Source organism: Haliaeetus albicilla, chromosome 17 (assembly GCF_947461875.1).
Source record: "Haliaeetus albicilla chromosome 17, bHalAlb1.1, whole genome shotgun sequence".
Classification (NCBI taxonomy): domain Eukaryota; kingdom Metazoa; phylum Chordata; class Aves; order Accipitriformes; family Accipitridae; genus Haliaeetus; species Haliaeetus albicilla.
In genome coordinates, this window is record NC_091499.1 from 12,140,088 (window position 1) to 12,154,208 (window position 14,121).

General features: G+C 35.6%; 1 protein-coding gene across 2 annotated transcripts in view; it reads right to left on the minus strand.

The window, feature by feature from the left end:
• RNGTT (RNA guanylyltransferase and 5'-phosphatase) overlaps positions 1-14,121 on the minus strand; it is a 186,455-nt gene that overhangs the window by 144,249 nt on the left and 28,085 nt on the right. For both annotated transcript variants that reach the window (XM_069804842.1, XM_069804843.1), the window contains exons 7-8: positions 13,540-13,649; positions 12,599-12,700 (exon numbers count right to left, since the gene is read on the minus strand). In XM_069804842.1, coding sequence (XP_069660943.1) covers positions 12,599-12,700; positions 13,540-13,649 — 212 coding nt within the window. The remainder of the gene's footprint in view (positions 1-12,598; positions 12,701-13,539; positions 13,650-14,121) is intronic.

Consider the following 14,121-nt stretch of genomic DNA (forward strand, 5'->3'; position numbering starts at 1 on the left):
ACTACATCAATGGAGATCAAGACACTTAACCTGCATTAGATGTTAAAGTGTGCTCATAGTGGCAACTCTGATCAGGTTGGGTATCTGCAGCAGATTCAGCAGTAACCCAGAAGTTTACCTTAACAATCCTGTAGTGATTTTTTTAAAAACTTGAACTCTGTAACATTTTTTTATCCTTCAACTATTATGAAAATAAAATGTTATCCCTCAAACTTTATTTTGCATCTTTCCTAAACAATGAATGCTTTCCGATACTCATGTTATAGTCAAGTTATCCTAGCATATCTGCTACACCAATGTCTAATTTCATGAGAAATTAAAGGTTCCCAATGTCCAGCTTCATGTTCTGAATCACTTGTTCAAGCTACTGCTGCCCTGACTTGATGCTAGTATGGAAAAATAATTTTCTTGTCTTATTGATCACCTCATATATCACAATGAAAGGGCTACGCTTAACTTTGATATTCATAGAATCATAGAATCATTTAGGTTGGAAAAGACCTTTAAGATCATTGGGTCCAGTCATAAACCTAACCCTGCCAAGCCCGCCACTAAACCATGTCCCTAAGTGCCATGCCTACACGTATCTTAATTACCTCCAGGTATTGATTAATTAATTCATCAATTCATCCTGCTTATTGGAGACCACAGAACTTCATTTCCACAAAATTTGTTAAGGTGGTATTCCTGGCATATATACACTTTGTGCAAGTTACCACTGTAGGATAACAGATACCCCATAGCTTATACATGTATTCAGTCTCCATAATCTTTACTACTCATCTGTCTCCTCCACTATTATCTCACTCAACAGCACATTATTTTTTCTTATTCTTGTCTGCCACTACTCTCCTTTAAACTCTGAATGCAAATTTCCCTTTTCATTTGCTCCCCTTGACAACCGAAGGTCAAGAAGGTATTTTTGTGACTGTTATGACCCTGAAAATCATCAAAAGTGATGCAGTGAATCTGCAGATGACCACATTTACTACTGAAATCCTCAGAATGCCCCAAACTACAGTAACGAACAATGCAAGTTTCAATATCCAAAAGGTACCAAGACACAGGCAGGAAGAGAGAGATACAACCACACTTCCTCACCTTACAAGGTTCTAAATTAACTGTCGGCTGAGAAAGCTAACATAGCAGCTACTTTTTAGAGGTCAGTGAGAGCACAGAAATGCATCTGCAGTCAAAAAAACCCAGCAGATAAAAAATTAGGTCACATAACTAACAGGATGGTGCATAATACAGAAATAATGTTGCATCATTATACAACTTATTGGTATTCCTTCACCTGGGATACTATGAGCACCAGTATTAATAGGGAAGTCAGTTTTTGAATAAAGAAGATAAGGGTAATACTATGGAGCATGGAAAAATGCGTAAGTGTGGAAACTGGTATAATTTCTCCTAATAAAGTATCATAGTTTAGACTGAGTTCAAACTTTAGTTTTTCCTGTTTTATTAATCAAGGATAAAGATGCCTTTAATTAATTTAACAGATGGCAAATTCAAAGCCCATGTAAAACTACATTTTCTATCTAAAGTATTATTAGACTGTGAAACTCTGAAACAGAGCTGGTAAAACCTAGAATTTAGCAAGGTTAAAAAAGACTATCCAGTTACAATGTTTTTCTTGACTGCCTTCCAGGGTTTTAATTAAGTTAGAGTGGTGTGGGAGCTTTGTTTCTTTATTTCGAAAAGGATATTAAACCTTATTGGTTAAATCTAAAGTTGTCTTGTTATCATTATTTGACCTACAACAAAGGGTAAATTCATCTACAACTACTATATATTGAAGAGTACTTATAGTGCATTATGACGAATCTGGTGTAAAACAAAAGAAGAATTGTTAACTAGCTAGAAAAGATGTGACCCAGTAACAGAATCTGTATACTAACAGATTTATTTTAAATACTAGATTCTCTTTGGTTCACCCAAATTTTAATGATGCTAAGCGGTCAAGTACATGTCAAAGTACACTTCTACATTAGAGGAAGGAACACTATTGGAAAACAACTGTACAGTATAATGTTCTGATTACTTTTTTAAAAAGCTACAAGATTAATGGAACAAATTATATCTCAAGCTTGACTGAACTACTGAATTCTTTCATAACTTATTATTATTATTATTTATTGCAGATATTGAGCTTCAAGCTTGCTTGAACTTGTTTGACTCCACCCTCCTCCACAAAATTTAGTCTGAAAATATCTTGGAGATTTAGAGGGAAATTCATGCCTGAAGCAATGGGCTCAAAAAAAAAAAAAAATTGCAAAGCAGCAGTTACACAACGGTATAAGAAAGAAAAACGAATGAATTTAGCATCAGATGACAAGCAGTTACATTCCTTCTTTCCCCAAGCAAGAGAACCATAACATCTCTCATGGAGGCCCATAATGTGGCAGTCAAGAAAAGAGTACTACAGCTTTGAAAAAGGAGGTTCCCTTAACTTTGAACTGATTATGCTGTATGCTGGGTCAGCTCTGTCTACATCACTGGCACAAGCCATGGAAGAGCACGACTGCCATTTTTGCTCACAGATTAGAAGATCAGCTCCAAGGGAAAGGGCTGCCCTAGATATTTGTACAGTTAAACTTTACAAACTGAATGTCATTCTTCCCTGAATAAGCTTAAGCCATTACACTTCATGGATGTGCCTGTAATCCCCGCAAGAGAACCAGCAGCACAGGACGTGCTGTTCCACTATTAAAAGTGGTCTGGGAGAAAGGAAAATAAATAAGTAAACCAGTAATCACTGATAGTTGTTGCTTGAACATCAGGTACACACGCAGGAACACCATTTATCTTGATCTAATTAGAACATTTTAGGACTACAGTTGAATACTCTAAGATTAGTATTCATAGCACAAGCTACATAATAAGCATTTTAATGCATTAACTATTTATAAACAAACAAAAGACCTTGCTTAGAAGACAATCTGTCCAAAAATTCAAATAGTTATATATGAATAATCAGTTAAGTAGTACTTTTCAAAGAGCTCAAAATTGTGACCATAAAACCTCATGAGCTGTCAAAAGGCTTCAGAACTGTGGAGCATCAAGCCTGGTACTTCACAAAATATACTTTCTGTATGGTATCACATCAGCAGTGCTCCTTAACTACTTAAGAAAGGGACACAAAAACAACAGCTTCCTTCTCCCACTTATTTTCAGAGTCTTGACACTGTTGCAGGCACATAGAAATGAGAAACCACAACCTAGAGTAAGAATGCCTTCTTTGGCTATTCGAGTCAATTTGGATCCAGACTGGGATGACATGTTCTGTCACACCTCTTTATTCATTCCTCTACATTGATTCAATGATTTAAAAAACAGACTTCAGGAGATGGAGAAGCAGCAAAATGATACGGATGTGCCTTAGTAATAAACACATAAATAAATAACCCACCACCACCCCACCCCAAACCACCCATTCCAAACACAGCATTAAGATAAAAAACAATTTCAACCTAGCCCAACAGCTGTGAAACTAGCAGACTTGATCTATAATATACATCTCTACGTTAAATAATACTGCCTTGTAGGAACTTCTTAGGAGTAACAATATTTATACCCAGTAGTTCCAGATATTAGTCTAACACCTTATGACACTCTGTGCTGCCCCGTTTGACCTGTAGTCTCTCAATCAAGAGAGACCTCTCCTGGTTCATAATCAATATAGTTAAATAGAACCGATGAATTATCTGGTGACACCCATGAGTCTGGCTATCAAAACCTGACAACTCCTTTTCTGCTGTCAGAGTCAGTCTGCTAGCCAAAGTCTAGGCATGCTCTCATTCCCTGTACAATAGGTAAAAAAGGAGAAAAGGACAACATGCCCTTTGACAACATGTCAACAGGTGAAGATGATGAGGCCACCTTGTGCTAAAGCTTCTTCACCCTGAGCTAGAACGTGTTTACCTTCAGACAGGGGACATACTAAACATGCTGAAAGTGCCCTTAATCTTACCTCAACTTATCAAAGTTTTATTCTTGTACTCTCAAATAAAATCTCAAGTAAGCAATATTCATAGGTTCTAATGCTGTGGGAAACAGGCTGATATCAGTCTTGCAATCCTAAATTTATTGCCCAACACAAATATAAAGGGATAATTATTAAGATGCAGATTGAGCAAAGACTCACATCTCAGCTACTAACCCCCCAACTTTCTAGTCTCAAAACACATAGTTCCTGCCTCCCCATCCCATCTTCTCTTCCCCTCCTACCTAAACACACAAAATAAAACCATGAATTAGGCATCTGCTTTTTCAGAAAATTAAGAGGAATGCTGCTTAGAGTGCCTAATATCTATGAATTGCTCTTTTCAATAATCATTAGAAAGGCAGTTTATACATTATAATCCAGAATCGTATATGTGACCTTTATATACTTTTGCAGAAGCTTGACATTACGTTATCATTACACACTTAAAAGCTAAACTGCAGGTTCCTAACAACTGATGAGTATTGTAGTCTATAAAAGCTATTTATAGCTTTTAATCTTGACTGGAAGGGGGGGGGGAAGCTTTATTACAACCATTTCAATAACTTTCACAACTTCAGTTTCCAGCCAAAATATATGCTATCTCCAATTAAGTATATTATTCAAAATAAATTCAGGGAAATAAATCCCACATGGAGTCCAGACTCATCCTAAACCAAGGTTCTTCCAGCTGTAGAACTACAAAACTAGTTTAAAAATGGGCAAGCTTGTTTTCTCTTAAAGAACTAGTTAAAATAATTACAAAGAAGGAACACAAGGGACTATGCCATGTAAACAAAAACTGCATTTCCCTTCCCAAGGCCTTAAAAATGTAGCATGCAATAAAACAGTGCAGCATTAGGAACAGGGGAGTAGCAACAGTCACTTTACCCTTTCAATTAAGGTTTTTGTTCCAAATCTTCCTTTTAAATACCATCCCATTTTGACAGCTTCATGGAAATAATAGAAAAACCCTTACAACTATTACTTTCAGATATTCAATGAAAATAATAACAAATGTCTGAAGAGTAGCTGCCCCCACACACGAACAATGTATAATTAGCACGCAACAGTTGAGGCTTTCCCCATTGTTGATAGTTACAGAAGCACATGATTTGAATAAAGTTCATTTAACTTGGAATCAAACCACTTGAGTTAAGCCCAGTTGTTCACAAAACCTGTCACTCCTATAAAAAAAATCCATTTGGTCCTGAAAAGTCTGTTTGGTACATGCCCAAACTCCTGAATATTTCTGCCCTTTAAAATTTCAGACCATAGAAACATGCCCCAACCACAGAAGAAGGGATACACAGCATTACCAAGCAATGGTGCAAAACTGAAAAATATTTAAGTCTATTCCTTAAGATAAGTGGGAAGAGGAGGAAGGGAAAGGAAAGGAAGGTGTGGTTTAAAAGTGCCCAGATGATTCTCCTGTGGGTTCTTCAGCCCATTCTACCATTAGGAGGCAAATGCTCCTTCCTGACCCCAAGACCATAAACATATATAACCTTAAACATGCCTAAATGGGAAGACACTCAAAACACAATATATAATAATTCACTTATTCACTAGCCATCTAGGGTCAGAAAGCAAGGTGCCCAGAAAGGGGGCATTCACACCTTGAGAAAAGCTCTTTACTTACAAATGCTTTCCAGTGATTAATGGCCCAAAACCTTCCTGTTAGCACCATTTCCAAAGCCATCTGTCAAATCTCAACATCCTACATTTTTGTCTCCCTCCTCTAAATTAGGAAAGAATCCACTAACAATTGTGTAAACCTCTACTTCAGGCATTTTCCACTACTGGACATAAAATTCCACATCCATGAGAATCTGGTCATGTCATTTGTACCAATCTGAAAATTAATCTATGGCTTCTTTCTCATTCCCAACAGAGTCTGCTACAAGTTCAACTCCACATTAATATCTTTGCTCCCAGGAGACAATCTTTCCATTCTCTAGATCTGCTTTCATGACAAGCCAGTCTCTTGTTCTTAATAATGAGTTCTCAAATGCATAGATTTGCTTTTTAATTGGATTAGCACTACCCTCCAATCTTCTCTGTCCTCCTTCATCCTCATTATTATCCCAACTTTCTCTCTAACCTCCTCCTGTCTCTCAGGGATAATAGTTTTTCCATGAACCCATTCAACTGTCTCTTCTTTAATCCTCTGCAGACAGGCTACCTTTTTTCTTCCTTGCCACCTGATTTTAGGCTAGTTTCTTTTACCTCTTAATTTCTAAAACAAAAAATCTGTTTCTCAGTTTTCTCCATTTTTTAGAGCTGGTTCTTTAGCAATGATCACCCTTTCACAAGTTACTCTTGTCACAAATGACTTTTAGATAACTTCTCATATTAGGAATCTGCAATTTCTCAGTTATGCATGTAAGCTTCATCTCATCATGTAAAGGATCAAATAGGGAAAGGAAAAAGTATTTAGCCATGCAAATTCAGGAAGAAACTTCTACCTCATCTTCATTACATTTTAACAACATGCATGAAAAGTTATCTTAAAACACACCTAGTAGACTTCCTTCTGGTAGTAATGGTCACAAATAAGTTTCTGAAGAGGCTGCAACTGCCAGTAATTTTAAAATTCTCTTCAATTTGTACAAAAAGCTAAAGTAAAGAAACCTGGGAAGCTATCATAAGTTTGATAAGATAGTAACGTACATGCTTTGGATGAATCAACATTATTTGATTCATAAAAACAATCCAAAAAATTTGGCCACCAGTTTTATCATACAGTTAAATGTAGCTTTACTATTTTTATTTTGTATTATGTTACCAACAAAATGAGAATTATTTAGGCAACCAGCCTTTTTTCTAAAATGTAATTTGCTAATCATTAAAAAAAACCCCTAACTTCATAGATGTTCCTAGCTATTTTGTTACAAACACCTTTTAGATAATTAGCAGCAATTCTCAAAGAGCTGCTTTACATTCTGTATCTATTTGTTAGCATTTAGATATCTGCAAGCCATCAAATTTGCATGAATATTTTTCAAATATAATAGCCTTTGGCAAGAACTACCTGTTCTGCATTTTTGTAAATAGCTGCCTTACCATAATTGAACAGCCATAGTATTATGATCATATTTATTATTTTTTACTAAAACTGCATGTGTACAGATGTGAAAAATAAAAAGGTACTCATACAAATGTAGGAAAATAACTTACGCCCCTTAATAGCTTGCATTTAGTTCAGGTCACATTTTACCATTATAAAACCTAGTCCTATTTGATTGTATTAATTTGAATTATTCCACAGACATTTTAAAGCTTTTTATTATTCTTAGTGCTAATAGTCTCTTTTTCAAAACTGGTGTCTCATTACTTTACCAACCCTACTCCTGTCTGAACATTCAGCTCCACTCATTAGAACAAACATCTGCTACAAACAGTATTAATGAGATACATATCAAGGGATACAGCAAGCCGCTAACCACCTGGGTTAATCACTTTACAGTACAAAGTTGATAACACAGAGTCATACAGTATGCCTTGAACATACTGTTACAATTAGCTTACTCAGATAGCAACTACTATTTCAGAAATACAGCACTACAAAATTGGATACATTTGTAAACCAGTACATACCTTGTAGCTACTGTTAACACACAACATATATTTCATCTCAACAAAGCCAAAAGGCATGATTTTAGTAGTGAGAAATCTGCCCTTTGGACTTCTGTGTCTTATGAATAGATTAGCATTAAAATTATTTTTAAGACACCAGAGGTTTGACAACTGTTCCAATAAATATCCAGAACAGAATTTACACCAAAGCAGTAAGAATAGCTGCAGAATTCAGTGATATATTTTTTTTGTAATAATAATTTAAAGCAATATGATTTTAGAGGTGTTTTTCCCCCAAAATGGAGTGAATTGCATCTAATATTTACATACACACAAATAGCTGGCACAAAGGAAAAATTTTTCCAAAGGGAGCCAATGCTAAGCGAGCCTCAAAGCTCTTTTAAGTTCATTTGTGTAAACCTGAAATGCAAACGTACACATCTTTACACATAAGCATTTATAAACAGGAGGGGAGAAGTATTTGTTCACACTGCATTTTCCTTTGGAGCAAACATTCTCCAGAAGGAAAGCTGGAGAGAGAACAAGAAGGTGTGCCTTGATGATGCTCATGGAACAAGGGCTCTGGAAACCAGGCACACAACAAGCAAGACCATGGTGTAGGCACAAACTCTGCGAATCAGGACAGACTAAGCAAGGATAAGTCAAAAGATTTTGAACTCAGAGCTCCAAGAGAATGGAGAAGGATGAATTTTGACCCACAGCAGACTCAGAACCCACGTATTTGCAGAAGTAAGATACTACTCCGGTAAATTTTCCCAAAGCATTTTATAGAATCACTGTTAAATAATTTAACTAATCAATTTCACATTATTTAGTCAATACAAGATGATAAATAATGTTCTGTCATTTAGGGAAATACTTTCTTTTTTTTGAAGTTACAGGTAGAAAAATATAACAACACTAAGAAAGCAAGAAAACATGCACTGTTCTACCACTGAAAAACAAACAAACAAAACCCCACCAACAACACAGCTCTTAAACCAGAAGAGCGAAAATTCAGCTCCAGTTAAAATCTAGGAGTAGCAAATGCCTTTGGAGAAAAGTAAAAGTCCTCTATGAAATTACTGATGCTACATGTCAGTTAAGACAATCTACAAATAAAGGCTTCAGCTATGGAACCTCTAGAGAACTGCTGCTGCAGAAATAAAATGCAGGTATTTAACAATGGTGAAATTTAAGAAGTTTGGCTAAGTTGAGCAAATACTGCCATTAACTGAGATAAGAGTGTTTTATTTAAGTGAGAAAGTATAATATAAAGTTATTAGTTAAGCATCTGCTTTTCTGTAAGTCTGATTGGGTCGATGAAACAGCAGTGCTTTTTTAAGCAAAGAGAGCAAACAAAACAAAACAAAACAAACGCATGCAAGCCAAGTAATATTGTAATAGGCAAACCCTAGACTGCTGCATCTAAACCACACTTCAGAGATATTTGATGACAGGGGTTTCATCTCCAGATAAAGTAAACAGGGGACCCATAAATGGATCGCCATTAACTGATGTCTTAATATTAAATTCAGGAAGGTCATGCCTGTCAACACAAGCATTCAGAATAATTAATGAAAATTTGTTTAATTGCATATGGAGTCCGGATCATTGGAAAACAACAAAATAATCAGAAGCATATCCAATGTAAAAAGTGCCTTAGTCATTTTTCATTGTTGATTAGGGTAGCTATCATGCACAGTGTCTAAATGTCCAAATGATAGCTCAGGTTTTCATCTTTAATCTCCCTTTCACAACATTCCTTCAGCCAAATTTCATTAACACTGGATCTTTGTAGCACCATTTTCTTCCCTGAATATACCTATCAGTCTGCGTATCTCCATAATCAACTACAAGTTATTATGTTTTGAGAAAATTTAAGAGAACTGTTTAGTTCCCTCAGTTTTATTCTTCATCCATTCTGTTTTGTCACCATTCTAGAACTCTAAAAACACAGGATAGGATGTCCAAAATACTGAAAATTCCTACAAGAAATTACATGTGCACTTTAATTTCTTTCACTAAAGGCAGTCTTCCACGTGCACTACTATTTTCTATGTAATTATTCCAGTATTCAGAATGTATGCATCCTGTGCATTTGAGTAAGAAAATAAGAATATTCCATAAGACTTCAATTTTCCAAATGGGTAACATAAGATATGACAAAGAAAGACTCTTCATACTGAGAATACAAACAAAAAAAGAAATGTGGAAAAATAGCTTATAACCCTATGGAATAGCACTAATTGTAATTTTACAGCATCTTAGTATTTGTTCTAAGACATACCAATCTGTACTAGCTAATGACCCACAGTTTTGAACAGATTATTCTTCAGCAGCGACGCACACTAGGGACTCTGCAGATGAAGCAATTTTTTATTTTAATATCAAATGGCCTTCTGTAAAGAAATTATTTTAATAACAGGATTACTTTCTGCTATTACTATTTCTTGAAGCAATAGGCTGAAATTATATGAAAACATTTCCATAAACTGCCTTTAATACATACTAAAATACTAGTGTAAACCAATCCCTAAAACAAAGGCTTCCTCAAGGACTAAGCTGTGAAAAAAGGCAAGGATTACCAGTATCTGAGCTGCACAGGACATTAATACTTTGTAGACATATTTTCATAGTTATACAAGTCAAGCCCATGGGCAATATATCTGGAATGTGGATTAAAGGCACAATAAATGCAAAGACTCCCATTTGGCTCTCTGCATGGTCAGTTTAGGTTGGCTGAGTTTACTTTTTTAGGCTGGGCAGCTTTTGAGTGTGCTGTACTGCTCTGAGAATAAGCCTGGATCTCCCAACACCATTTTCTGTAACCTTGCACCCTGAGAACGCCTGCATCGCATTACCCAAGTGCTTGTGCATACAGCCAGCCAATGTTAATAAGCCAAATATTCCCACCCATTTCTTAATACTTGCATGCCATACTGACTGCAAGCTTACTTTGTTTTCACACCATGCCCTGCCTGAGCTAGTAAACCCTTGAAGTACAAACTCCACAGATGAGAGACACCTGAAGGTTGTTTGTTTTGTTTTGTTTTTTTTAATAGGAGTCAGCTTAGTTCTGGCTGAATTGTGCTGAATCCTGACTGACTCCATGTGGAGCCACTTGGTAATTCTCATAAGACACCCAATTCCCCATATTTTCCAGGCTTTTCATTATCTAGGATACTCCCTTCTATTACTAAAGATAACAAACCTAACAAAATAAAGAATGCAAGGCAAACTTTAGAAGACAGTCTACACTGCTTGTTTATTTAGTATCAAAACTTTATCTCAGCACATGGAAGGGAGAATTCTTTCCATTGCACTGCTAAAACAAAACTTCTTTTGCCCATATCTATACACAAAACCAGTATTTTAACTTCTCCAGCCTGAAAACAAAAATTCTTACCTCCTGTTTTTGAAAGCGTACATTTCATCCACACAACTGATGCTTTCTAACTTGTACACGTGAACACTGCACTCTTTCACTAGTCTAAAGCGCCATGCACAGATGAGCATAACAGTCCTCCTCTTATCATGTCTACATTCATTGTAATTGCACTTTTTCTGATCAAGTTAAAGCAGGTTAAAAATCTATTCATTTGTTCTAAGTGAATAAAAACTAAAGTCATTCCACTTAGCACAGATTACAATTGCTTAAATGCTACTGTATGTAAAGAACATCTTTTAGAAATAAAAATCAAGCTATTGAAATGAATGTGTCACACAAATTCTTCCTGTTACTGAGACACTATTGACTATGATGTAAGAAATTACATTATTAATTACCTCAAGATAGTGCCCACAACAAAATGGAAGATTGTGATCTGAATGCTGTGAGTAGTATAGGTTAAAACCATTTCCACTAATATCTGGGATTCTTGATTTTAGTTTTGAAACCAGAAATACTGAAGACAAACAGAAGGTTATAGTATCAATCCCCATTGATGATGACTTTAAAACCTCAAAAAATGGTTGTAATTTCACAAATGTTCCAACCTATTAAAAATATTCAGTCCTATGAAAAAAAGTATGATTTTGGAGGTTTGGAATTTTACTTGGGAAAGATTTGTTTGCATGAAGAGCCACAGTACCTCTTTGCAAGAGTACAAGGAAATGGGGCACCTAACATTTAGGGGTTTATTTCAGTGTGAATAGCAAATACTTTCTATACCTCATCCTCGCTGCTGGGTGTAGAGGCAAGAGACCCTGTGGGACATGGCTTTTTCACACAAGACAAAGCAATGAAAGGATACCCAATGATACCAGATGCACATCTTTAGACAACTGAGTTTCATGGAGTTAAGACTGATCTATAACCAGTTATGATCAGAGAAAAGAAAGTGTTTTGCCGTTCTCTATTTGATGATGTATGGCATTTCTCCTACTTTGAAATACTAGCATGAGAATACTGGAGAAATAAAATACAAGGACGCATTTCAAACCAGAAATAACAACACTGAAGAGGTTCAACACATCAATCCAATCAGGTTGTAGTCTGTTAGAAAAAAAAGTCACCCCTGCAATGAACGTGAGAGAACTGGTGAGGGAAGATGAAACTATTGACTCTTTGGCTGACCAGAACTACAAGCTTGAACAAAGGATCACAGTACAAATAAAAAAAAAAAACCTATGAAATTTCCAATACTAGCCAGCTTCTGAAGGATCAACTAGAAGTTTTAATTTAGCTTTTATAAATAAATTCTTTAGCTTAACAAACTCTTACTGTTATCTAAGATTATTCTAAGACCTTGGTGGCAAGTCTTGGCTGACAGACAGGCAAGGGTTATGGAGAAGAATAAAAGTACATGCATTTAACAGTCAGTCTGCAAGAACAGCTGCTAAAAAGAAACTTGGCCACGAACTTCAGCAAATGTTGGGTAACTAGGCAGCAAAAAAATTAATCTCTGGAGTCAGTTTTGTTGTTAGAACATGCTTTGTCCTTTGTACAAGTGAATTCACTTTCCCGAGAAAATACAAACCATCTACCCAATTTACCGTGTGTTTCTTTTTCATTTAAAATGAACTTACCGAGTGCCGTCTGCTTTCCAGCTAACTTTGTATGGCTTCTGCTCCAAAAATTTAATATTTTGCTTGTCCATAGAAACAGGCTGTGCTCCAGGGAATCCAGACCTAAAAAAAAAAACAAAAACAAAAACCGAACCATGTTTATTAATGTTCTGCAATAAATAGTCACACAAGGCAATGCATTTTTTACATTAGACTGAAGTCACATGTTGTACCAGACTTGCTGCAAGGTTAACTTTGAGTTAGAACATCTTCTCCAATAAGGTATTTTGCAAGAGGAATCAAATGCCTATCTGATAAGAAGAAGGGTATTTGTTTATGACAAAACACTAAATTATGTGGAACTTCAAATTTTTAACTTTGGAGGAAGAGATATTTGAATTCAAAATTACAAGCACTAGAAGAACTATAAGCATCAGCAAGTTAGGAAGCACTGTAAGCAACTCCCTGGATCATGAGCTTTGGAAAGGAGGAGTTCAGAATCTGAGACATTAAAATCAATGTTCTCATTAACATTGGACATAAATCCAAGTTGGCTATAAAAACAAGTATTATACCCCAATACTGAAGTGTCATAGCAACTGTATAAATAAGTCTATGGCTTAAGCAAGCACTGAATTTTACACAAATACCTGGACTAGACTACATCTGGAATTTGAACAGCAACAACTCATCTGAAAACATATTGTTAACTCAATGGAAAAGCAGTTCTAGAATCTTGTTTCTTAATATCAACAGTTGATCATTCCGTTTCATAGTACAATGCAAGATCCCCATCTGCTTCACTTTCAAGTGTTTTTGAGGCTTGCTTTTTTTTTTAAACAATTCATCCAAAAATAGTCACCTTTTTTCTTTTTATAATGAGTTGTTTCCTTCTGCAAAACTAGAAACATAACACTTACTTCTAGACAGTATAAATAAACAAGTTCTAAATGTTCTCATACCCTTCCCATCCACAGAACTGCTGACATTTTTGCTGTATTCCTCCTAACTTTGGTTGTGTTGTCACCTGGGTCACACATTTAACTGTTATTCCTTCCAAGAAAATTGCACCCTAAATAAAAAAAAAAAAATTAAAAATTAGTATTTAAGCCCTCATAAAAGCAGATCAGAACATGACAATACAAGATTGTCTGGTTTTACAACTTGACCCTCAAGAGCAATACTAGCTTAAATATTCCTTAAAGATTTACCCCCAAATACCACGATACATCAGCTCAGCTTTGTCAGCAAACTCACTGATGAGCCATAGTATGAACCCAGGAACTGAAATGAGCTATTTAGGGCGGGAAAAATAAAAAAATAAAAATAAAAAAAAAATTTAAAAGGAGGTGAATGGTAAGGGATAGGCACTGTTTAGCTAGTACTCTCAAGAAAATTCCCACATCAAGCTACAGCATCAGTTTGAGTCATTATTTTTCATTTGTAACTAAATTTTTTTTTATTTAGAAAGAAAGTACATCAGTATCAAGTATTTAATAGTAAATTGGTCACATATGGAATTTGCAGGGATCAAACTAATCATC